We start from the raw sequence: 27558 nt of genomic DNA on the forward strand, positions 1-27558 counted from the left end.
AAATCAAGAGTCTGTTTTATATCAGAGTTACTCAAAGATTATAGGGAGTTTGTTAAACCAATATGAACTTACTGAGCGGTACTGCTGGAAGTGGTCGAAGACACATAACCATAAAGGTCAAACATCAGACCAATAAAACAAAGTGTATGTGATACTGAAAGCTTTGTAATTGAAGCTGCTGTTGAGATTTTTCACAAATATTCTCGACATTTAAATCTAACTATGTGTAATGCCATATCAGTGACACTAATGCCATGTAAAGTATGTGAAGTGAACATGAATTGTAAAGCTAACACAAACAAAAGTGATCATTAGTCAACATCTTTTACTAACTTACTCCAGAATAAAAAAAACAAGGAATAAATTCAGAAAGAATATTTGTCTGAACACATGTATGCTTTGGCAAACACTGGGTTTGGATACAGAAGCACCTCTAGTGAGAAACACTGACATTTGACAACTTCAATGATCAAACATCAAGCATCAAGCATCCCTGGCTTAGAATTTGACTAATTACATCACTGTGGGCATTATTTGGAGTTATGAGGGCCAATTTTGACACTCTGCAGCAAGTAAAAGGTCATTTCCTCTCTAATGAGAGCCCATGCCTATAGGATCAGTAAAAAGCATTCCAAATGAAAATAGCAAGAAATCTGTAATATGGCTTTGGCTCTGTCTGTCATGCACATAGCGGCCGGTCAATTCAGTTTTCTCTGGTGTGAATTGATCAGTGGGAGAAGCGATTAGAAACAAACAGCTTGTAGGATCAACCTCTCATGTCTTTAATCTGCTTTTCGCCGCGCGGCCAGCCGTTGTCAAACAGAATTAGAATAGGCCATATAATTGACACAGCAAGGCGGAAATGGATGATGAACGTGTCAGCTGCCACAAGTCAATGTGTGCACAATGGAAAACTACATAGGTGATAGGCTCCCTTGGGTACTATTTGATTATGTGCTGGATGTGCATGTTGACGTGACAAACAATGCTGTTCTAGCCTTGTTCTTTTGAAGGAGAGACAAAGCATGCTCACATGCTTGTTTCCAGATTTAAAGACCTTTACAGAACATCAGAGTGTTCAGAGTTATCAAATGAAAACTGTAATGAATTTACTCAGGGTGATATGACCATATATACCATGACAGCAGGGCTGCAGCTGGGATTTTAGAGATAGAGGCCAAATCATCTAAATGCTCTACACTCTCTAGATTTACAGGAACACTATTCTGGTAGAGAAATACTGCCTTTTATCAGGCTGAGTAACCTCAACACATTCTGAGTACTGGTTGAATTTGTCTGTAGCACAAGAGTATTGAAAAGTGTCAAATATTAAATGCTGGTATCGAATGCTTGGTCAGATTCTAACATAATGTCTACACAGGCTGCGTAGTAGCAGCTTCAGCACTCTTCATCTCTACACAGGATGTGTTCAGGCACAGTTTTATGTGTAGGACACCTGCGTTTTGGCAGCCCAACACACAATCACTGTAGTTACACGTGTTACACCGAAGAAAATAGACTTGAAGCATAAAAACACACTTCACACACTGTACACACTGTAATGTGAAAGTGAAACGTGAGCACTTATGCGGGCTGTGTAGACAGCTGTGTTGATTAAAAATGAAGTGTACCTGTTCCATCAAACACAGGTGAGACATATGGCAGGCAAGTGCGGCTGAAGTACTTCCTGTGTAGACAAGCCTTTAGTCTTGTTTACATATTCTTTTATCAGATATTTGCTGCTTTAATCAGGAAACAAACTTCCCAAACATTTTATGTGGACGAAGCTTTGGTTTCTCTGATACTATGAGCAGTTGGATATATTTAGCTAAATGACAAACTAGTCAAAGGGTGAAAACTGTTGGCCTAAAATTTGTCTGATTTAGATATTTAGTGTAAAAATACTAATATAAGCTTGTAAAATAACAACAATGTATACGTTTGTAACTGTAAAGTGTAAACTCAGCCCATGTGGCTAAAACCCCCTGATTCCCAGAGAAAAGGTTTATGGCCATTTTGAATTTTTACATGAATATAATTGATTTATCAGGTATTTCATTTACAGAATTAACCAAGAACTGTCTTTTTCATCTGCCTATTTTATCTTGATTCTCAGTTGATTCTCAGAATATTTACTATATTATGATTCGTATTAATATCACAAAAAATCCTGAATGGAAAGTAAACCTATGGACTGTCTGCTGCTTCAAGCACCAGATGACTCATTGTTGTAGGGTGTATGTGTGTGTGCGCACGCATGTGTGTGTGTGCCTGCCTCCTCATCACCAACTGTCTTTCATCGGGTGTCCGGGGCAGATTAAAGACACAAAGACACCCTGAGTGGAACATCAAACAACCACCATGATGGGGAGGGGTGGGTATGTGTGTGTGTGTGTGTGTGTGTGTAAGTTTGTGGGGGGTGCGTCAGAGAAGCTAAAATCACCTGCATAAAATTGCCTGTTCCCCCTCTCCAAGCCTGACTGGTGCTGTGTTTGTGTGTTTGTGTGTGTGTGTGTGTGTGTGTGTGTGTGTGTGTGTGTGTGTGTGTGTGTGGTCAACATTGCCTACAGTGTGAGGCTGAGACACAGACACTGGGAGATAGAGAGATAGAGCCATGGCTGATGCTGAGGTCTTGGGTGACAGCTGTGAACAAGACTCTTGAATCTTTTCAAGATATGACTTAACAACAAAACCCTGAACAACAGCCTCAGAAACAGCAGCTACAATAAGTCCCTATTGAAATTGCAATAGTTACAGTAATTTACGATTGCTTTGGCCACTTTCATTATGAAAAACTGAAACAGAATTGCTGAATTCTTATTTTCAAACACAAAATGCTGTCCTTACATGCAAAGCGTAAAACACTAAATCACATTCTCCGAATTTTACATTTCACTGTTTTTTACTAACATTTATTACATTAACATTTTATAACAATACTGAAGACATCAAAACTATGAAATAACACATATGGAATTATGTAGTTAATAAAAAAGTGTTAAACCAAAATATGTTTCAAATCTTTATTCATACTCTACATCTTTTCAAACACTGAAATCTGTATAAAATTGCAATTTTTTCCATCATTGCTGTTGATATAATCTTGAGGTAATGGCCAAAGCAGATTCTGAGCACTGTGTGATATATCATCTAGTTTGATATAAATGTTTTCATTTTGTATGCTATGTGATATTTGAGGGCAAAATAAGGAGAAAAGCATTTTGTTCTCAATTCTTCAATTTTAAACTGAGCCTAAGCAATACAAAAATAAAACAGTGTAATACAAACTCAGTTCAGCATAATGACCTCATTCTAGCAGTCTTAAAGCTGCAGGACTTTTACATATAAATGTTGTTACATTCACACCCTTGCCAAACGAGTTCACACAATGCTGATTAAGCCTATCACCGCCAGATAAATGTCTATTTATTTCACAGTATAGAGTTTTTAAATCTGGTGTCTGGTATGACATTCCCACGCTGGTGGTGATGCATTTTACATCAACCAGCAATGATTGGTTTTCCCTCAGATTTGCCAAGGAAATTACATCATGTTTGGCATCCCAACCCATCCCAACGGTTGCTCAGCCCTTGGGTATCTTCATCTGACTGCACTGGGTATGCATGGCTAAAAGCTGTTGTCATTTTCACTGTAGGACTGTTAAGTTTGAACATGTTTTAAGGCAAGAAAGTAACCATTAGATTCCCAATATGTGATGAGTTTATCCAAATAACACATAATTGGAAATTTGCTCCGGCGATAAAACGATAAGAATAATTATCTCAATATAATTTTCCTAAATTGAAATACAACAAGCCTTCAATAAATGTGCAATATAATTAAACTGCCGGGGGAGAGTAGCTAAGCTGGTCAGCTCACACCTGCTACTGGGGGCTGGCTAACAATTATGTTAACAGTTAGCGCAGCCAAACTTCTAATTCACTGAGCCTCGCCGCCAACACAACAAATAAACTATATTTACACATGTACCATTATCGCTAAAGGAGGCAGGAGAAAGCAGGAGAGCGAGAGTCATCACTAACTGCTAAGCTAAAGTAACTAGCAGCTCTGAATAGCGTGTAAACAACTGTGCAATTAGCGAGAAAGTTGCTAAAAGAAGGAGAGCTACGAGTGCTTGAGCAAAACTAGTGTAAGTTTAAATGTACAGCAGGTAATTAGCTGCTGTAATGAAGAATATAGCTAAATTAACTGAGATAGTGCAGTAAAAAATGCTACCAGTAACACAGAAACGCTGGCTACCGGAAATGAGACAATACGCTTACTGTATCACACTGCAGCACTTCATTTTTCTATTAAGATATTTATTTTGTGTAGGAAAAAGGATTTTACTCAAATTTTACTCATATTTTGATGTTGAAAAAAGATTTTATCATTATAATTGTTTTGAATGTTCTACCTAATGTCCTACCGCTGTTTGACAAGTGTTTGTCATGTTCTGACTATAAAGAATAGTTTCAAACCACAATTAACTGTCTGGTTTCTTCAACTTTCACTCAAGAGCAAAAATCAGCCTCTAGACTGGAAAGAAATAATGATTTGACATTTATCGTTATAATTATTATTATTGACTGATGTGAAAATTTTTATCGTGATAACATTTTTAGCCATATCGCCCAGCCCTACTTTAAAGGTGACAAAGACAGTATGAAATTAATCAAACTGAAGCATATCCATCATATCAGATGGTTTTTAACTGAAAGGCTAATGTCATGTGTTACATTGGTCTAATCCTAGAGAGTGCTCTCTGACAAAGATGCTACATTTCCTCTGTTCCCTGACCTCCTCGCCACTGATGTTACTCTATAACACTCTGCTTTCTTTCAAGTATGGGACACAGCAGGATTTTGGGCTGCAGGCCATGAGAGTGACCACACACACCATCCAGTGGAACATTCAGTCTCATACAGCCGTAAATACACAGATTATTTTCATCCGACACAAAGTCACCCGCCAAGTACAACCAATGTAACACAAAAAGATGTGGAGCTGCAGTGTATGTGTACGCACACACACACGTCCAACGTCCCTTCAGTCAAGTTGTCAGCAAGCATCAGCACTCAGGGCCCACGATGGAATCGATGGGGCAGATGTGCAAACACGTCTGACAGAGTCCCGAACCCCCACAACCTCAGCACACCATAAATGAGTAATAAAAAACCATCCGCCCAATCTCACACTGTAATGGAACAGGGCTTAATTTACCCTGTTCACAGGTGGTTCATGTTGTGTGGACGCAAGCACACACAGCACAATGAAGTGGCTGAAGTAAACATTGACCAATGGGAGCCAGTGAAGATAAAGGGACCTCTTTCTCTGTATAATAAATATGAAGAAGGGGAATCCATTCAGAACTGCTAGATTGCATGGTGACAAAATGCTCAAGGTTGAGACTAGAAATGGAACAGTACTATTGATATATTCACCTTTTTTTATACAGCTATTCTTACAAATAAATATTCTTAATACTTATACATTTTAGATCATATGTAAATACAAAAACTGAATTTGATAGCTACAATAGTGAGAATAAATTATAGGATTTAAACATTTTACAAATCAGTAATTTCAGAACATTTTGAAGCTTTTTAAGCTTTGTTTGTGCCTCTTAAATCTTACTCATTTTGTAAAAGTTTGACATTTTCAGGGTTGAAACTAACATTGATTTTCATTATTGATTAATCAATCAATGAATAAATTACAGCTTATTTGTTTAACCTATGAAATGTAAAAATAAAAAAACATTACAAATACCCATCAAAAATAACCAAACCCTAAGTTATATCTTAAAATTGCATGTTTGGTTTTAACAACTTCACCAATTCATTCAGTGTTCAGAGAGCACATACTTCAACCAAGACAATTTGCAAAAACTGCATCTGGATATGCTTCAACATACAAATAAATGTTGCCAAATGTACATGTTCCTAAAGAGAATACAGAGGACATGACTTCATTGTCCTCAACAGCAGCTACGGCCCTGATGCTAAGAAATCCTTAAAAACACTCCCCACCAGTATTCTCCTGACAGATCCTGTAAACAAACAAGCAGACAAAACCAAAAAATTAACCTTGCTGGTAGAGTTCATGAATCAAAACAAAGGAGTCATTATGTGTTTCAAAATTGAACAAAACAACAAAGAAGCAGGCTTAGAAAGGGATTTAAAAAAAAGGACATCAAACCAGTGGCCTTTAGTGACCTCAGCCTTCCCCAGATGATGTCTTGAGGGCAGCTTAAAGAGGTGTTGGTTGAGAGCATAAATATAAATGAGGAGAGAATGAGCACAACCTGTTTCCAGATGCTGGCTTTGGTAAGGAGATGAATGAATGCTCAGTGCATACTGTTTAGCTATCAAACATTGATGTTTGGAAGAAAATCGATCGAAATGAGCGTTCCGATTTCGACCTTCGAAATCAAAAGCAGGATCAAAAATTCTCCCTGTATTTTTTTTTTCTCTCTAAACCCACCCACTTGGCGTGTCTGAAGGGGAAAAAAACAACTTTTCAAAGACAACCACAACAGCTACAAAGTTTAATTCAACAAGCTTAATAAATTATTTTAAAATATTTGAAATACATTAAAAATATTTGAAAAAAATCAGCTCATCTGTGACCTTTCGGGATACTGTTACAACCAACCAGCCAACTTACGGGATAAGTGTGTTGCCAACAGCGGAGTCGCAGTGCTCCCCAGTGGACAAACAGTGCAATAGCAACATTGGTAATGAAAGAGCTCAACACAAATCTTCATTGTTCCGATACTTTCATTTCTTGTTACTTATTTGCCAACATAAACGCTGATACCAATTAATCTGCAATAAAAGTGGCCTACCGATTTATCAGTCGGTCTAATTTATATAAACATACTAAAGGCATGATAGTGTGTAAAGAAAGAGCTCATGTACATAACACAAACCATAAAATCATCAGTCAAGTACAGAGAAGAAGACATGTGATCTAGCAAATGTCAAACATATCAGCCAGTTAATAACAGACATGGATAAATAATATTTACAAATGAGAACAACACCGGGCAAACACGACGCCAGTGAACTTAAACAGCTCATTAAAAACCAGCCTGTGGCTCTCAGGCCCATTCAAACCTGGTATTGTGACTTTCTTTTGTGTGTGTGGATCCAGAAACTAAACAGTGATATCCAGCTGGAAGATGCAGATTTTAAACCAACCCTGAAAAGCATGTTGAATACAGTCCAAGGGCCCCTCTTGAAGAGAGCGGATCTCCCTTTGGGGAACAAAGACACATGGTGCAGTGAAAAGCAAGAGCAAGTGGCTCGCACTGGTTCAAATGAGAGAATATTCAAATGGCATGAAAACCATTAACATACACAAGACAAGCGGCTGTTTTCGTAAGGGAGAGAGCGAGGGAAGCTCATATCTGACAATCATCAGGGGGAAAAAAGGGAAATACTGAGAGAGACAGAAAGATGGCGACTTGACCTTTTCCAGATGGTATAGCCTTTAATCCTTACTACAGAGTCCTGCTGGGGACATGCAGACTGGAGAAGTCTGATAAATCAGGCTCAAATGCCACCGTGAATCTGCATTTCTATGAGTATATTAACAAAAAAGAGATACAAGTGCTTTGAAATGAGTCCACTTGGAGAGAGCCATGCTGATGGTAAGTGTTAGGGTGGAACAGCTCACACATTCATTACTTATTGGATTGCTGGGTGCACCTTTAACTAACCATGAGGTGGCTTGGCTCAATCAGTCCTAGAGGAAGGTTTAGATATCTGGTTATGAGGAGCAACAACATGTCACAAACTGCATTTTATTGTTTGGTATACGCTTTAGCAGTGCAGCTCCAGCTATCTCAGAAAGCAAGAAATGAAGGTCAATGTGTGCTACTGTGCTGAAGGGTGACATTAGATTTTGGAAGAGGGACAAACACAGCAACACTGGTCTCTATGGGTTGAAAGGTATAAGTCTGCTGAACCTCAAACACACCCGACATCACAACTGGGTGAGGTCAGGTGTAACCTTTTGTACTTGTGAACACAGCCAGCTGTGATGTAGCATGCTAGTATGGCAATAGGAAGCTATTCAATGTGAATGAGACCTGGTTTTGCAACCTGGCACCTCCCACTGAGCTACAGAGACCCAACTATATTTAAAACACTGTGTTTGTGTGAAAACCATTTGCGTCCAACCTAGCATTTCCAGGTTGTTTTTTAAGAGACCTCCTCCCACAAAGGAGCACATTACGATGGCTAATTCTACTCTTTTTCATCCTTTTTGGCCGGACCACAACAGCTAGGCCAGCCCTACAAACACAAACGTCCCTGACTGACTGAGTCACTGAGTGATGAAGTTGTGCCATTGGTCGGCCGAAGGTGGCCAAAGCTTGGGACAGCCAAGTATCCCAGAATGCATTTCCTGCCAACCGGCAGCGATGATGGATATTTTGAAAAGCTAAAAGCTTAAAAAAGAGAAGAGGATGCATTCCGGCTTAGCGTGGACATACTCTTAAGCCCTTCTCACATATTAGCGCTACTTTCATAGCGGAGCGTTCAGGCCCGGTCAAAATAATGCAGCTTAGCTGGCCTGCTGTGTTTATCCTGCATGATAGAAACATCATCAACATGCTCACTCTCTCGCTGTGAATTCTCCAGGGAATTAACTGCTGTATTCACACATAGGCTTCATCAGACATTACACAGACTTTGTGCTAGGGAGCTGGCAGGGTAAAGTCTGTTTAATATCCTACCCGACTGATTCGGACATTTATGTTCACACATAGAGCTCCTCAAGGTAATGTCCGGAAAATTTCAGGGTTACAGTTGCATGTGTGAAACGGTCTTTAGTAACGGGGGAAAGCTGAGAAAGGCTGAACTTTATGCAAATGTCCTCGGATGCAAAGCAAGTGACAACAGGCGAGAGCTCATTTTGATGCCACGCAAATGGAGGAACAGAGTTGTTCACTACTAGACACCACTGTGTGAAAGAACTTCAAACAAAATAGAAGAAAAGCTGATCGTCACTGTCTCCAGCTTCTAAATTCTCCCTGACATGTCTAACAGGACTTAAAAAAAGAAGAATGACGTGTGGAAACACACCACCGACATTGATGGTTCATTAGTGCGGCAGATAAGTCACAACTGTCCAGTTGGAGCAGAGTATGATAATGACGCATTCAACGCACCACGCCCAGAGAACTGCAGACTGATGAGAGGCCAGAGACTGACGACTACTTTGTATCTGCATGTGTGACCGCACAATAAATAAATATCCAGCAAAACACTTCACATATAGCATATGATCATATAGGAATAAGTCCCAACTTGACATGTTGTCATTCTGTTAAAGAATAATAAAGAATAATATTGATGAGTGAGAAGTGAAGTCAGAGTCTCAGTGGTCATTAATTAATGTTTCAGTGGCAAAATACATTTTAAAGTCCATCCGTGATGTAGCCTTCTTTCATATCATTTCTTTCCAACCCGCATCTGTTTTCCAGCAGTTAAACCACTCCCTGAGCTCTTTTTTAATAGAACATTTATGTACCAGACACCTATGTCTGAATGGCAAAATCACACTATTGTAACAGATTGATGAAGCCAGCAATGTTACCAATGTTTCCTAAAGGAAAAAAAACAAGCTGTAACATGTAGTCTTACAGAAACCTCATCAACAGAAATCACACTGACAGCAGCTCTAACTATCCTAGAGTGCAGTGTTGTCAAAAAGATTCTCATTTGGAACCTGAACAGATATTTCCAAACAACTTATGATTTGACTGTTATTTGATAAACAATAAAGTCTTCTAAACAGATGGGAAAATGTGTTTGAAAGGGAGAAATGACAGATGAGAAATGGAAGATAATGTGGAGGAGTGGAAAACCTGATATTTCACTGCCCCCTGCTGGATGAGGATTCCACTCCTCCAAAGTCATTAAAGCTAAGGTGGAAGTAGTACAGGCAATTACTGTTCAGCAAAATACAAATAATCTTTGAGCCACTGCAAATGTCACTCATAAGTGTGGCAAGGATAGCAGCATCAGGCTTTGCTGGCGCCAGAGCTAGTAATTAGAGCTGACATTTCACTCTAAAACGGTCATTAGTCATTTCCAAACAAGCCTGATGTGATAACTGTAATATCTCCGAATTGCAGCAATTAGAAAAGGTTTGCCGGAGGGACCTGAAAATTTTCTTTGCCTCTCAAAATGTCAACAATGGGACAATCTCATCAGTGCAAAGAAGATGAAAATAAGCTTGTATTAATGTGTCAATAAGACAAGGTGTCTAATATGTAGAATTTGCAGAGGAGGTGATTGTATTATACCTCTAAGTGTTTGAAAAGCTCTTTTAAAAAAAAGAACATTCTGCAGCTCCGTTATTGGAAACTAGCTCAGCAACAGGTGAATAGTTATCACCTCAACACGTATCAAAGTTAGAGTATTATTATATATTTCAAGTTCATTGTGATAGGATGATTCATGCATTTATTGAAACTAGGTTAGACTATGGTAATGCTCTTTTTGCTGGACCTAGAATAAGATCCATTAAGAAGCACACTGAAAGCTCTCTATTGTTCAAGCTTATGATTACTTACTGTATGTCTGTGGGGCGGATGGGTGTTACTTACTGTATTTGGGTGTGTGTGTGTGTGTGTTTACACATGGATTTTTGTGTAAAGTACAATCAGTTTACAGTGCTATGTAGAATCAATGTAATTACCTTCCTGCCTCACATGCTCACAGAGAGTGAAACAGAGCTCGTGTTGTCGTTCACTGGGTTGTTGTGTAGGTGTATGTGATGCTCACACTGGTGGTGCTGTAGTACTTTCAGTTGGGATATTAAAAGCTTATCTGACTCAAATGTACATTTTTTGGCTGTTAGATTGTACTGTTACATGTGGTTGTATGGGGCCATAAGGTCATCTGTATTATATCAGTGGACTTGATTTTATTTGGCTCTACCCTCTTAGAATCTGGACTTCTGAATAAACTGTGGTGATTTTTACACAGAACATCACATGTATACCTACATATAGGAAAATCTAGTTTTATCTGTACCTTTAAACAGGATGCAGTACAATACAAAACTAGCTTCTCAATTACAGCCAGTTTATGAGAAACTCATCAAGTATTTGACATTATGAAACATGAATCATATGAATAAATACAGAAAAGAATAGTATATACAGTACATTTTTAAAACTCAGCTCATTATTACAAAATGTTATTTCATTTTCTAATAATAACAGATGTTATTGCCGATATGAGCCAGTATGTGGTTCATACTTCAGACTGTGGCATGAAATAAAATGGTGATTGGGAAATTGTATTCTGAAATAAAATCAGTTTTGAAATTTTGAAATAAGAACAGCTGGAATTACATAATAAGGACCTGTAATAAACTCTAGTGAAAAATAGATCAGATTATCTCACAATTTTATGGTTATAATATATATTTTCTCTGTATTTATTCATATGATTTTATGTATTAGACATCTATGAATGATGTCTCCATACATTCTATGAGAATCCACTACACAGCAGAAGCAGCACTGGGTGATAATTCAGTACTCTACATCTTTTACTTTTAGTGGAATCATACTGTCATATTATCATCAAAGTCTGTGTTTCCTTTTACTAAATTCTGTCAAAATGAATGATTCTAATCAAACTGCAATAACATACAAAATGAGTGTTGAAATTTTTTGTTTTACACATGTACATTTACACATGTCTGACGTGATGCAGTATATGTGATTTTTCATACATTAACTTGGGTTTTAGTAATGTTTTATACAAAGAATGAGAACTAAGACTAGGAGGAAAAATATACTAGAGTCAGAGGTTAAAAGGGAGGAGAACCCACTCGTTTGATGGAGCTGCGAGTCTTCTCCTTCCACTGGTGGCTGCTCAGCTCCAGGGTGCAGTGAACATAGGTTTCTCTGTCATAGGAGCCCAGGATGAACAGCCTGCAGGGACACCACACGACCAGTATGAGAACTACATCAGCATTTATTCTCTTAGTCACCATTCAGACAACATTTCTATCAAAACTTTCTACCAATATGGCTTCTTGAAGGCATAAATGATAAAGGTTATGTTTCCTTTGCCGTTCAACATATTTAAATTTGATCAATTTCAATCCAAGACAATTGAAGAACAGGTCATTTCTGGAAACTCTGGTATCCAATAAAAATCTGACAACCTGAGGTTATAAAGGCTTCATTTTCAGATTTTAATCTTACCTCACAATATAATAATATAAGTACATAATCCTACACTGATACTGCTTTCCTCTTTACTTTTAAACCACAGACCTGTTCTTTAACATAGAAACACTGGAAATATTTTATTATATTTAAAACATTTCACTGTACAGGTTTTCATATATTATAATTTTACACCTTAGGCCTGCACTACTAATTACTTTCATTACTGATTAATCAATTGATTGTATTTTTGACGAAGTGATTAATCATTTAGTTTATTAAATAGTTAAAATATAGAAAATTGCTCTGAGCAATTTCCCAGATTCCCTAATTCCCTAATATATTCTGTTTACAATGATACATAACAGACATAAGGATGGAACCAGAGAATTTGACATTGCTGACAAGTGATTTATTGATCATCGATTATTGCCAGGTAACTTCAGTTACAGGAACATGGTGTCACCTGCTCCACGACTGACCGCTCCACATGTATAACATCCTGGTGTAACAACTTTATTCCTCTGATGATAATATTTATTTTCTTTCCACATTAGCTGAACCTCATTCGTCCTCCTCAGTGTGGTGGCCTGAACTATGGGTAACCTTAAAGGGGCACTCCACCTATTTTATCCATTAAGGTCAGTTTATTGAGTCGGGATAGTACTATTCAGCCTGTGAGAACAGTTGTATTTGTTGAGAAGCTTTTTTAAGTCTGAAAAAATATTGCTGGTGATGTCATAACAGTCAACTCAGGGGACTACATGTTTTTTCTCATTATTCTGGGATTCTTAGAAACTCAAACTATTCTGCAAAGTTTACAAATTCGTTGCAAATAAAAGTGTGAGTCGGAGAATATCACTGCAGCAGCATGTCTAACAGATAAAGATTTCATACTGTCCATTACAGTCAAATGCATTTTGTGAAAAGTTGATTTATGGCTGAAAAATATTCTGTATATTTACTAAACTAACAACATTCCTCATCTGCTTTCTGTAAGCATTGATGTTTGATCAGCAGAACGTGATCTGCTGAATACTCAATCAATTAGTTGTTTGGTCTATGAAATGTCAGGAAATAGAGAAAAATGCTCGTCACTGATCAAAGTTAAAAGTTGAAAACCCAAAGATATTCAGTTTATTACCATAGAACATCATCACATTTGAGAGGCTGAAACAGATCATTTTTGGCTTTCTTATACTATCTAATCTCAGGAGTCCTTCATTATTGCACTGCTGTGCTAACACTAGGATTGCAAAGGATGAAGCTGGACTCCAAACAGAACACTATAGCGGTCTGTCTGCTGTGATGCTGCAAAGAAAAGATGAGGTCACAGCAACCTATTTTGTGGCTACTGCTGCCCTCTGCTGCGCTGCAGAGATCAATGCATCAGTCTAGGTTCCTACTGTGATATTCATGAAAAGATATTCCCAGACTTCCTCACTGTGAAATACAGTACACCTCTAAACTGCACAATATTTCAGGAATATCATTACCAGTCTCATCATGTTCAGAGACATGATGCTGACCTACCTCAATAACAACTGTTTCCTCTGCAGGATTTCACAGAGCATGCTAAATGTGTGGACACTTCCCTCTGCTGGACATTTACTGCACATTACACCTGATATGTTTTCAACAGTAAACCTCTCACACAAAGCAAGCTTGTGATATGATCAAATTAAAACACACAATAAATTAGTAGGCCAGGAAGAAAAGAGTCTCCAAATCTATTTTTAGACAACAAAGACATTAAATATATTTGCATATATGAATGAAATAAAACAATAGTTTTTATTCTGCTAACTTAGCTGTTATGGTAATAATACAGACCACCTCCTTATAAAAGAAGGTGATGTAAGAGGGCAGGGGAAGAAGAGAGATTGTAAGATTATAATGGGTGGGACATTAATTATTAATATATGAGCCCCATCTGATCATCCTGTGGTCTATCAAACACACCCAACCACGTCGAAGCATGGTTCAACACACACACACACACACACACACACACACACACACACACACACACACACACACACACACACACACACACACGTATATCAAAGCACACACAACTCATTTCTCTCTCCAAGGCAACCAAGGACAAGCCCCTGTATCAGCGCTAATTGATTTGACTCTTTGGCCAATTAAATTTTAAACATGTCAGCTTTGGACAAAGAGTTTGTCTCAGAGAGGGGAGTTACAGACTTTCCAACATAAAAGTCTTTGTGGAGGTTATATGGGGTTGGAAGAAATTCTGTATTTTAAATTCTGTTTGTGTAAAGTTTATATACCCAATTAGATATGGTTTGTTTCTGTAGTTTTCTCTTTGGAACGTCTGTATAGAACTGCATTTTGAATTGCTGATTGATCAGAAAGGTCTGCCACAACAATCTGCCTGTCTGCCATTAATCAATGAGTTAATTGGGCAAAAGAAACATTTAAAGTATAATGTATGGAGGCATTTGTATTGAAAAACTGGAAAAATATGTCATGTTTTCATTTGGTTTTGAAAGAATGTTTAATTGAGCTTTTCTTATAAAGTGTAGCTGAATAGAAATGTATTAGAACAGAAAAAAAAACAAAGCACTGAAATACCTCTTTACCCAAGATGCTTGGCAAAGAGTCAAGTAAGTACTACTAAATGACCACAATAATTACCATCAAATGGTTCATATTTGATGTTAGAAATGTTGTATAGATGAAGCTGAGGTACCCCTCCCTCCTGGTTGTTCATAATGAGGAGATACAAATATGTACAGAGTGGCACATTAAAAAAGAATGACATTTATGCCAGATGCTGTCACCTGTTGGTACATCCTGTCCATTTTTCTTTTGTGAGTACTGAGGGGCCTAAAATGTCAGTGTGTCAAACAGGAAAAAGTTATCAATGCAGGGAAGAGTTATTGGACTAAATCAGGGTTTCTGCAGGGTTCAAGTTAAATATAACAAGTTTATATAACACATAGAATGCAATTTAATACTTGTTTCACCAACACATGGGTCAAAGTATGATGGAAAGTATGACCAGTACCGCCCAGCAGTACATAACAATCATTCATAATGACATAATTAATTAAATAATACGATGTGAATCTGGATGAGCCACTTGAATGGATGGATGGATTCACCAATGAAAAATGATTCATTCATTTCAGTTCATTTAAATTTTTGCTAAAACTGACATTTGCCTGTTGATTGTAGTAGCTTCCTATCAACTGTAGCTGCAGCAGTGATGGTGTTTGCTGCAGGTCTGATGGTGATGACTGAAACAGCTTCCTGCAGCACAATCCACTGTCATAACAATCCCACTTCTAGTGTATAGATGCAGATTGTCTCCCTACAGCCTGCAACCACAAACGAAACCAACAGTACTGCCTGCAGCAGGCAAAGCTTTTACTACTTCTGTAAATTAAACTCAAGACTTTTTAATCCAGTCTACAGCCAGTTTTGAGGAAACTAAATTCAATTTTTTAAAACTTTTTAAAGATCTGAAGGTACCCATACCGAAAAGTATGATACATGCACCAGTTCATTACATCCCCCAGCTAAACTAATACTAATACAATAGCCTTCATGAAAACTGTTTTAAAGAGGTGTTGTTGCAACTTTATGCTTTTTGTGGAGACTTTTTATTTCACTGGAGTTCGTTGCACTGTTGATCTTTACTGCATTAAAACTGAAAGCTGATTCTAATATTTAGTCTACTATCATGGATATAAATGTGGTGGGATGAATTGGAACAGAGGGCTCTGGTGAAAAAAGTTCAACCTGGCTCAAGTTTTGCTGCTACGCAATGTAGCATCATCCTGCAAGACACTGTGTTGGGCAATAGCACACATAATTCATCACGATGCTGTGAGGCAGGGATTTACAACTCTGGAAAATCATCACTGGATAATCATTTTATCCTCTGTATTGACATTTTCATAGTAAACAGTAGAGAGGCTAAAATGATTGTCCAGTGATGATTTTCCGGAGTTGTAAAATCCTGCCTCACAGTATTGTGATGAGGGCATTGTCATGGAAACAGCTGCCCACTATTGTCTTAAATATCATTGTACGCTGTAGAATTAAGTCCAGGTCCAGGCATATTTAGTACATTTGAACAGTGAGGAGGTGCAGAAATAATAAGAATGTCTCACCTGCTACATTCAGTAAGAGTGACTTTGAGTCGGCCTTCCACCAGCTTGCTGTCCTGGACTGACAGGTCCAAATCACAAGTCGACCCCAGAGGAGGCTGTACTTGAAACGGGAAGAACGGCTTGTATCTGGAGAGAGAAACAGAAAACACCCAAAGTACATTTTAATTGAGGTTTTCCACTGTGGCACTGATGTAACTGTTGGGAAATGATCAAAACAACCCACTAATGCAGCTGTACCCCCACAAATGACCCTAACACTAAGGAAAACAATGTCTGCTGGAAAAATTAATCACCCTTTAAGAGTTATAATACATTGGAATTCACATTTTAATATTGCCTTGAATGCAAGCAGTCAAATGTTCACAACAAATTAAGAGTTAATCAGATTTAAAACCTGTCCATCATCTTTGACAGGTATGTAGTGTGGAATGCATGGGCTCTGGTTTGTATTATTTGTGAGTAGGCAGAGTCACAGTGAGAGCTGGTCACACTGTGACTACTGGTGCTGGGTGTGGTTCTTGGTTGGGAACTGGCTCCTTGAGTGCAGCAGGCCTGGGTTAATAAAAACAGCCATTGTAATGTATAACATGATCTCAGAGCACACGCCTGTCCTTTGCTATTTTGGGCTCCTGGTGTTACTGCTGTTGGCCTGAGGCTTCTGCTGTTCTAAATAGTGGACTTTGTTCAGCAAATCATCCACATTACTCCTGAAACTGATGTTACTGTCTGTCAGCACAAGTGCTCTGATAAAACATATTCCTGTATATGACCAGGGTGTTGAAAACAGTCAATGTTCCCACAAATGAAGGACAGAACTTCACTCACTACTGCTTTATTCTCACTCCTTATATGAACCTCTAGTGCGTTCACTGTTTAAGATTTTTCAGACAAATTATAGTTGTGCAGCTACAGTAGGTCAACTCTACAGCCCACACACCATGAAGCTGTGGTGTTCCTCAGTGCTACAATACAACAGGGACAAGAAGGACATCATCTCCAGTCAAGCTGTAGCAGAGGTTAAAAACAAACCCGTTCATGAGGGATTTATTTAAAATACTGGGCCAAACAGTGTCTAAAATTTCTATACAGAGGAGGGATGGAATATCCAAAGGATATGTAATAGACTTCAAATGTGAAATATTATCTGGGAGAGGAGAGGGAAAAAATGCAGAGTGAGAGATAAAGGGAAGCAGGTGATACATGGGAACATGCTGTGCATTGCTAATTGTCCAGATGAAGTATATTTTTATATTTTCTCGCAGGCTTCAGGAGTAACATAAGGTATAAAAAAGATGTTCAAAGTTCAGCAATAAAAACCTTCTTGAAATTTGATCTGAATATTAGTGCACAGAGCACTTTACTTTCACTTTCACTTGACATTTCATTGTTTATCTGAAGCTAATATGAAGCTTCAGCGTCCAAATGAGCCAAATCAAGTAGATATCTTTCAACGTTACAGTCTGTGCCAAAGTTCCTCTTTTTGTTACTATACTTCCACCACAAAAATGGATAAAAAATGTCCACAAAGTCCATTTTATGATTTGTACAGGACAGCCAGGCATTTAGTCTCAACACTTCATGTTTTGGTCACCTATAGGAAGGGAACTGTAGATTAGGAAGGACCTGAGAGTTGAATGTTAAGCAGGAGCAGACAAAAGTTCTACTTGAGTTGCTCACACTGCTGATGCTGTTTGTGCCTTCATGTACACAAAGGGGGGAAACAGCTTTGGCGGGTGGTCAGGACTCTGTTCATTAGTGAAGCTGGCAGGAAACAACAGTTCCATGAATGCTCAAAGGCTATGTGGCAAATTTACAACCCCCATTAACAATTTTCTATACATGCTAATTTTAACTGCAGATAATCTTTGTCTGAACTTATGGACCTGTACCTACACCTTTACTGACTCATTAAAGAACAACAGCAGAAGAACATGCTTAGTTCCTGTACTAACCCCATTTAGGAAACCATCCTTAGCCAAGAAGTACAAGTATTCAAGTTTAGCAGCTACAGAGACCTGGAAATATGTACAGTATGTTTGGGCCATGGTTACTTTTTACACATATTATTGTTTTTTCACTCATATTTCTTATGCAATTAGATCATGACCGATTACCTTTTCAATGCAACGCCCTCTGATCTGAACATGATAGATTATAGAAGATATAATAAATCCTCATCTGTACTTCTCATGCAGTAAAGAGCCATCTTTCCCTCTCCTTAGGGAACAATCATCTCCTTGTCTGCTTATTTTGTGGCTGGAGCAACAGTACCAGGGCCCGTTCAAAATCACCATTCCTCCTGATTTTTTTTTAGTGCAGCTATAGCTTGTGTCTTTGGTTTGGATTTCAACATCAGGATTTGTTTCTGGTGTCATCTCATTCACCTCTACTCACAAACTCCAGCCCTCTCATGTGGAGGAAGTATATCGCATTATTGGCACCCAATGTCATGTTGGGAAGAATATGGACAATATGGTTTCAAAATGAGTGTAGATTGTAGATTTGATTTATTGGTTGGGACAGTGTGCAGTTTTAAACATTAAAGACGCACTGCAGCGGAGTTAGCTCGAAGCTAATTTGCATCCGTAGTCCCCCACAATCAAAACATACAACAGCACAACGACAAACAGTACAAAACAAAAAAAGAACACACACAGACCACACCATACAAAATACAAAGTGTACTGGAGCCTTTAGGGTACGACACCCTGAGTGTGTTAGACAAGTATGGAAACAAGTATACACAATGTCAAATACAACATTTACTAGGACACCATGTAGATTTATTGTCAATCAGTCCCAAATCACTGAGCTTCTGGCTAAACTGAGAACCAAATACATCAGGATACAAGAATGGATAATACCGTAGAGATGTGACATTTTGAAGTGAAGTGGACATAGCCCTTCTAATAGAGAAGCTAAATAATTCAATTGTGTTCTGTTCTTGGCATTTGCAGTCACAAATCCAATCCTTCAGCTTAGTTGACAGTTCAGCTAATGAGAAGTCAAAAGGCTTTAGGCACAATATAAAAGACAGAAATTCCTTACAAGAAGGAAACTTGACTCCAGTCAGAAAGCTCTTATTAGATTACCCTCCTTTTTCCCCATTGAAAAGGCCTAACACACATCACACACAACCAGGAATGCTGTTAGCTTATCCAGTTTCAGGCCTAAACTGTCATCATGAACATAGCATTTGCTATGTGCCATACAGACTTGGGTATTATCTCAGCAATTAAAGCGTCCAGCCATCATGAAGTAAGGTCACTGAGGAGCATTGTTAGGATTTATGAAGTAATAAGTTCATGTTACAACAATGCTGGCCAACAGAAAGACAGCTTAAATTTCACAAGTGAACTGTGGTAACCCTAACCCCCATATTAAAAACCATTTAAAAACCTTTTATCATGATAATCATTTCAATAATCAAAAGAATAGAGTAGTAAAACAGCATGATTTCCAAACATTTCAGTAAGTAACAGTTGTAACCTTACTGTTTTGGTTCACTCTGGTGATGTCAATGATTAATTGATTATCCCTTAATTGCTGTTAATAATTTAATCAATTAAAAATATATTAACTGATCATACAGAAGATGAGGGATATGTAGTGTAACTGTCAGAAAATGTAATATGGATTTCCTGTAGTACCCAGTTGCACCTCTAGGTGCCTCCTACTGTTTAAAGAGATTGAGTTACAAGTGTGTTTGCTGACTGTCATAAAGCTGCCTTCAGATGATGAGACATTTGCTCTTTGCTCACTGCAAGATAGTAACAAGATTATTGCAAGATTATAACATTAAAATCATAATTATTAGAAAAGTCCAATCATTACAGGAATACAGTCACACAAGGAAATGCCTTCAAGACTTTATTCTTAAAATATGACTTCTTTTTCTTGTAAAATATGACTCTAGTTGATAACATTATGATTCTCCTCTTAAAATTATGACTGTATTCTTATAAGATTTCAACCATTTTCTAAAATTATTACAACTTTATACTCTTTATACAATTTCATGTTATTTCCCCTTAAAGTGGCACTAACTCTCAGTCGTACTCATGTGCCTGTTGGGCTCCTATAGGATCATCAATGATAAGTCAATGATCTTAATGTTCAGCACATTGATAATGTGATAGTGTAATCTTTCAACATACTGTGTTAACTAGGGCTGGAACCAATCATTAACTTATCAATTATTGACAGCTCAGCTATATAAACAATTAAAATGGCTCATCTTTTATTAGTGGTTTTCCACATGAAACATCTACACAGTGATGCAAACTAAAAAAAAGAAACTTAAAGGATGGGTTCAAAATGTTTCAAGTCTTTATTAAAACAACAGTCAGGAGTCCAAATGAACATCATTCCTCCTGTTCATACTGACCATTAGAAGATCCCTTCATAATGCACTTACAATAGAAGTGATGGGGGACAAAATCCACAGTCCTCCTTCTGTGCAAAAATGTATTTAAAAGTTTATCTGAAATTAATATGAAGCTTCAGCGTCCAAATGAGTCAAATCAAGTAGATATCTTTCAACGTTACAGTCTTTTTAGTGCCAAAGTCCCTCTTTCTCTCTACGTGGAATCCTAAATGCAGCTACTATCGAGGCAGCAGCAGCCAGCACCTCCCAACTAAACCTTTAGCTAAGCACATCACATTAATATTTGAAGCTTAACACTTTAGTGGTCCAGAAGCAGCTTGTCCTGTCAGTCTGTAAACTATAAGGTTAGCTCAGTATCGTCTGGGGATGTAATTCAGTTAACAGCAGTTTGATATTATCAACATACAGTAAATGTTTAAAAATGATATATTCTCATTGACTATGTTTAATTCATCATCAGGCTTTCATCAATCATCAATTTGCATAGTCTTCTTCCACCTAACTGAATTATCATCTCCAATCCAACAACATGCAATCAACATTGCTAAGGTCAATTCCCTAAGCAGCTGCTCTGATCGCGTCTCTATTGGTTGAGGGGCTGGGGGTTAGTGTTAGAGTAGGATTTCTGGCTGTGATATGGACTGTGCTGCTGCTGCACTATTTATCTACTGTGACATTGCAAAAGGAGGTGAAAGGTACATTATAGAGCAGCTAATAGCTGTTTTTTTAACTATACTACTACTTCCAGCTCCAGGCAATTACAGTTGTGTTGTTTTACAAACCTCATCATCTCTTGCTCCTGGGCCTTCAGCCAAAAGAACAGCTAAGCTACAGTGACAGCCCAATCAATGCACAAGTCTCCTCCCGTCTGTGGTAAAAAACAGAGAGACTGGGCTAAAAGGAAACTGGACTCCCTCTAAAATAGCCAGCTGTTTGCAGATGTGCTATCATCCTTCCCTCTCTGACAGGAAATGACAGAAGGAAAGAGGTTAAAGAGGAGCAACAACAGATATGTAGAGCTCAATTATGTAACTAACAACCGCTGAAGCTGGACATCATGTATGTGTGAATATACATGAAAGCAGAGCTGATGATCCCTGTTATACAAAACATACATACTGTATATATACATGAGGTTTTTTCTCCAAGCCCAAATTTAAATTTTAATTATCTTGTCTGGTCATGCAGCAATGTAATTTGGTCTAATTAGCAGTAAAAATATTTTCCCCAAGGCAAACAACCTAGAATGATAATACACGAGTATGGAATACATTTAAATGAACTGAGACCATTCTACTTAGTCACCTGTAGTAAACTATATACTGTGTGTTTGTCTTGTGATTCTTGTCAGCACTGTGTAAATGTTTTCACCATGGACAGACGTCAATGTTTGAACTTGTCATTGCACCTGCCTTTATCAACTGACTTGAAGAGTCCCCATAGGACCTGAGAGCTTGCCGGATAAAAGCTCCTTAAAACACAAAGGTTTAGGTTTTTGCTGATAACTCAGCATTCATCAGAGGAGACAAACCTCAGCTCACAACCAGGGAAGGACAAGCTCTTATTACTGTGGGGAATCAGTGCGTGCCTTACAGAGAGACATTGCAGTACTTGACTTTCACTATCAGAAGGCTTTTAGAAACTGGGACAACCTCGGATCAAAAGTCTTGACTGATTCAGTGCATGTTAAAAAGATAAAGATGATTCTATGACAAATGTACACTGTCAGATGTGTGTTGACCCTTTTTAAAAAACAGTGTCAAGTAGGAAAGTCTATGGAATGTAATAGGCTATATAATATCATTATATTATCATATAATATAATAATATATCAACATTCACTGTATGTATACTGTATATACACCAGTATATTGACATTTTTTGATACTGGTACCAGTGCAATACCAATACCCGTGTTTTGGAGTAAATACCAAATCAGTACTTTTTTCGATACCTAATCTGCTGGATGTAAAATGTTTTTTTTTACAAAACCCTCTTTTCTCTGTCACAAAATAAGACAAACTTCTTTGAGTCACCAGTTTATTTTCACCTGGACATAAAGCAGCCATACAGTCTGAAACTGTCACACTTATTATTTAAATCTGATCAAAGAATAAATGAACAACTAGGACTCTTCCCCAGAATTCAAGACAAAAGTTTCAACATTTGACGGTTTTCATTACTCAGCGCAGGTGACACATTAAGTACTGATACGCTGCCCTGATATACACGTATAGAAGAAATCAGATTGCAAACAGTAAGACAAACAACTCAGCAGTGGAAGCCCTGAAACCAAATGTGATAAATCGCTGCCGGTGTCAAAGTGTATCCGGTTTGTTGACTCAGTCTTTCATTTGGACAACTTTGTGTCTCATTTTCACTTTGCTTTTCAGGGTTTCTGCATTTTGATGGCAGGTACGAGGTATTAAACTGGCTGCAGTGACAAAGCCAGGCCACCCATGCTGAGGTACCTCCAAAGCCTCTTGGAACCAGAAAAAGAGAGATTTTTCTTATTTAAATCACCATGGCATTATGATTAATGTTGACCTCAGAAATTCTTCAAACTATTGAGACACCAGAGTTATTCTAAACAGATGTCTGTGTTATATGTTACGTTTACAACATTCATTTATTAATGTTCATTCTTGACGATGGAAATAGTCATTTGACAATTAAAGGTCCATTTACTTCATTTTTCAGACTACTGGGCTCACATGTCAACAGTTTCAGCTCCTGAGCCAACTCTATCCACAGATGAAATGAAGACCATGTAATACAACTGAGAAACCTTTGGAAAAGCTAGTAAGTGGACCTTGAGTTGATTGTTTTGTCATGCTTAACCTTTAAGCCAGCACATCCAAGAAGTGCTTTGGATAAAAATCATAACAGCTATCCAGCTCACATGTCAACAGATGCATCTCCATGACAACTGAGCAAGTGATAAGGTGGAAAGCTCAAGGTGAGTTTTTTATTGTCAAATGATGTTATTCCCAAAACGGACTCTGACATGATTCAAACTAATAACCAAGGCTATGGAAATCTATTCAGTTTCCTTGTCTGTTATTTGCTGATTATATCAGTCATTAAAGGGGTCATATTATACTTTTTGTGATTTTCTATTATTTATATACTGTTATGATGTTGGATATCTGTGTTAAACATAGTCAAAGTTCAAAAGCTTGAGGTTAACGTATGTAGAAATGCTCCCTGCAAGTCAAAACTCAGGGCTTCAACCTGCTCTGAACGCTTCGTTTGTGATGTTTTTTTCTACCTTGCCGACGAGCTGATGTCATCATGCCCATAAATGGCTGACTATTCTGTAGCCTTTGTTGCTAAGGTTGTTGCTAAGGTTTTTCCATGTGTTGTTCACGTTGTCCACTCTCATATTTTGGCTCAAACATGTACGGATGTATTAGAGAAGTTTCCATTTCACAATAAAGAACGACAAAAAGTAGTGAAATCCTACTATTATAGTTTGTTTCATGGTTTGTTGAAATGGCAAAGATATTCCAGTAGAGCCCCAGAATATAAATATAGATGTGGAAATGTGCAGAATACGTCCCCTTTAGCTGATTATCATGAAACAACAGACATTAACAGCTAAAGTTGGTCAAAAAAAAAGCTAGTACAAACAGCCTCCTCTCCTCCCAGCTTCTGCAAATGCAGCTCCCGGATGTGTATAAAACAAAAAGAGGGAGCTGGACTGATGACAGAGGTAATGTACAATCATGGATTTGGCTTTTAACATAGTATTCCCCCATAGCTGGAGTTCTGACTCTACATGGGTGCTGTAATGCCTGGATTACCTCCAGTGGGCCTTAGTCCCAGCCCTCCCCTCCACACAACTACCATCTGTGCCACTCAGCAAATCCCAAGGTCTAGCTCTCATTCTCTAAGGCTGCTCTTCATTACATCATCTCATCATATTCACTCGCTGCATGATCGTGGGTGATACACACTCGCACGCACAGTTAGAGTTCTTCTGTTTGCTGCGGCAATCTCCCACACAAACTCAAAAGGCAGCGAGTCTGTGGCAGTAAATAAGTGTTTAACGCTTGCATTTAACAGTTGGACAGGCAGCACAGAACGTTTGATGAGGTATTTAAGCGTATATCTCACACACACACACACACACACACACACACACACACACACACACACCAACCAACCTTTCTGAAGGGCATCCAGCTGGCTTGTTGCAGTCCCAGGCACAACTTCCTACATCTTGAGCTCTCCAAAGAGTAAAAAGCAAATCCTTTCAGCCTCTACTGACTCACGCTGTAGTGTTTAATGCTTTTTAAGAATCTGATCATAAAAGTCATGATCAATTAGCAAGGTTTCCTGCTATGTTTTGTTGTATTGTGGAATAAAATTAAGAGTGTCTCTACTAATGATAGAAGAAATTATTAGATTTCAAGGAGAAAAACTTCAGGGAAAAACGAGCACAGGCACTTCACGCAGTAACAACCATGTATTTAATGACTGAGGCCACTGTTGTGTCATGTAGTAACTAAATACTGTACATTTTTTAATCACAACTGATGATTATTTTCACTATCAATTAACCAGCTAATACTCTATAATCAATTTATTATTCTTTTGGTCTATAAAATGCCAAAAATTACACTCATAACAATTTCCTGAGTCCCAAAGCAACATCTTCAACTGTCTTGTTTTGTCTGACCAACAGTCCAAAACTCAAAGATATTCAGTTTACAATCATATAAGAGAGCAAAGCAGAAAATCCTCACAACTGACAAGTTGGAACTACAGAATGTGCATTTTGCTTCAAAAATACATTTAATGATATATCAATTATCAGAATAGCTGCTACTTAATTTTTTGTAAATTGGTTAATTGACTAATATAAAGTTTTTACAAGTTGGGTCAAATGGAGAAAAACAGCGTCAGTGTCTCTCAATCCTGTGTGAGGAATGAGCCAGCACTGTGCTGCCAGTCACAAAGCTAAAGCTTCTTTGATAACCTCCAGTTATCAAAATCAGTTATCAGTTATGAGCTGAAGTTAGTTGAAAGTTCATACTGACCAGCTGGACTTGTAGCAGCAGCTTTGTGATGTTTATTGATTGGATTGTGCTTTGAAGCATTACTACTACTGCAATGCTGTGATGCAATGGGCAGTTTTATAGGCATTGTAGGTCATTTTAACAACACAAGTGTGTGCTTTGAATATAAAGCTGAGATTTCCAACTTTTTTGACAGTAAAAAAAAGTATATAAGCAGAAGTTGGGAGATTCAGATCTGCACAGCCCTGCATACTCTGATTGGACTGCAAAGCCAGTGCAAATCAGCCAGGCTCTAACGAGAAGTCTGCAAGGTCAAACCAGACGGAGAGAGTTGAAACAGAGGAAGTGTGTGTCAGTAGGGAGCAGGAGACGTTGCACACTGCACTACGATAACTGATAGGAAACAACACTATCAGCCAGTCTTTCCCCTGATAACTAAGGGCGGGCACCTTTGGGAGGACTCACTCAAGTCAGGTTGAAGAGAGATTCAAGTCCATAGTCAGAATACACATCGGTCTTGTTGTCACCGTGCAGTGAGAGGCCCCTAACTGTCCACAGTCCTGTCTGTATCCGCCGTGCTTCATTACAACATGCCTCACGTTCCTGTCACTCTGGCCGATGTAATTTCAGCAACGTCTGCGTCTAGCATGTGTGTGTTAACAAACTGAATAACTGCTGAGTTTCAGCACTGCGGTTTTTCATTTGGTAAGTAACCACACTGGAATAAGGAGGTAAGAATGGAAGTTTCAGTTTCTGTTTAGTTTTGCTTTCTCTCTCGGACACACACACACTCAACTTCTCCTTTTTCTTCTCTCCCTTTCCCACTTCTTTAAACTCACTTCCCATCTCCTGTTATATAAAGACAAAGTGCCTTTAGGACTTTTAGTGTTTTATTGTGTTGAAACATTAGATCATAGGATCAGATGTCTACAAATGTAAAGACTGCATCTTCATCCTTTTATCATAACACACACCTAAATCATTACTAATGTAGCGGTATACTGTAGAGGTAAAAAACAGTGACAGGAAATCATCTATGTGTCAAATACATCACCAGCAAGCCACATGATGAAGACAAAAGGAACAATCCAAGCAAATCTGTGACAAGATTACTGAAATGTCCAATCAGGAGAAGGACAGTAAAAACATCCAAGTCAGTGGATATCCCTCACTAAGGTCAATAACAAATGCATGTATGTGTGTCTCAACGAGGCCTTAAGGAAGCTACAGGGATCTATGGCTGAGCTGGGAGACAGTGTGCACATAGCAACTGTTTCCAGGGTGCTTCCCCAGTCGCAGCTTTATGGCAGAGAGGCAAAGAGAAAGCCACTGTTGAAAAAAAATCTCACATGACATCTGGACTAGTGTTTGCTGGAAGGCATGTTGGAGAGTTTGAAACAAAGTGGAAGTAGTCTCTACGGTCTGTTGAGAAAAATTGAGCTTTTTGGTAATTATAGTAAATGCTGTTTGGTGGAGGCCAAATACCACACACACCAGCAGACAGTGTTACAGAGCTGAAACTGTTACACTCTCAGAATTGGGAGAGAATTTTTCAAGTTGTATGCCAATACAGAATTTGCTACAAACAAAGCGGGCAGTGAAGTGAGATGTGCACCCCATCAGTCACTGCAGCTCAAAGCTCTGATGGCCCAAGGTTCACAAGCCTCTACACTGTCCACCCATAATTATGCGTGTGAATTTTGTTCATCTCAACACAGACAAGCAGCATGTTTTTATGATTAATAACAAAGTGAAATCAAAAGTGATATTAAAAAAATAAGGAGCAGCTGCAAG

The 27558-nt window shown here is 38.2% G+C and overlaps 1 protein-coding gene across 1 annotated transcript in view; it reads right to left on the minus strand.

Moving 5' to 3' along the window:
- Positions 1–27558, minus strand: part of pdzd8 (PDZ domain containing 8) — a 47845-nt gene that overhangs the window by 17068 nt on the left and 3219 nt on the right. Inside the window, exons 2-3 of the mRNA XM_044372688.1 lie at positions 16354–16479; positions 11863–11965 (exon numbers count right to left, since the gene is read on the minus strand). Of these exons, the coding sequence (XP_044228623.1) occupies positions 11863–11965; positions 16354–16479 (229 nt within the window). The remainder of the gene's footprint in view (positions 1–11862; positions 11966–16353; positions 16480–27558) is intronic.

The sequence above is a fragment of the Thunnus albacares genome, chromosome 14, assembly GCF_914725855.1.
Source record: "Thunnus albacares chromosome 14, fThuAlb1.1, whole genome shotgun sequence".
In the NCBI taxonomy this organism is placed as follows: Eukaryota; Metazoa; Chordata; class Actinopteri; order Scombriformes; family Scombridae; genus Thunnus; species Thunnus albacares.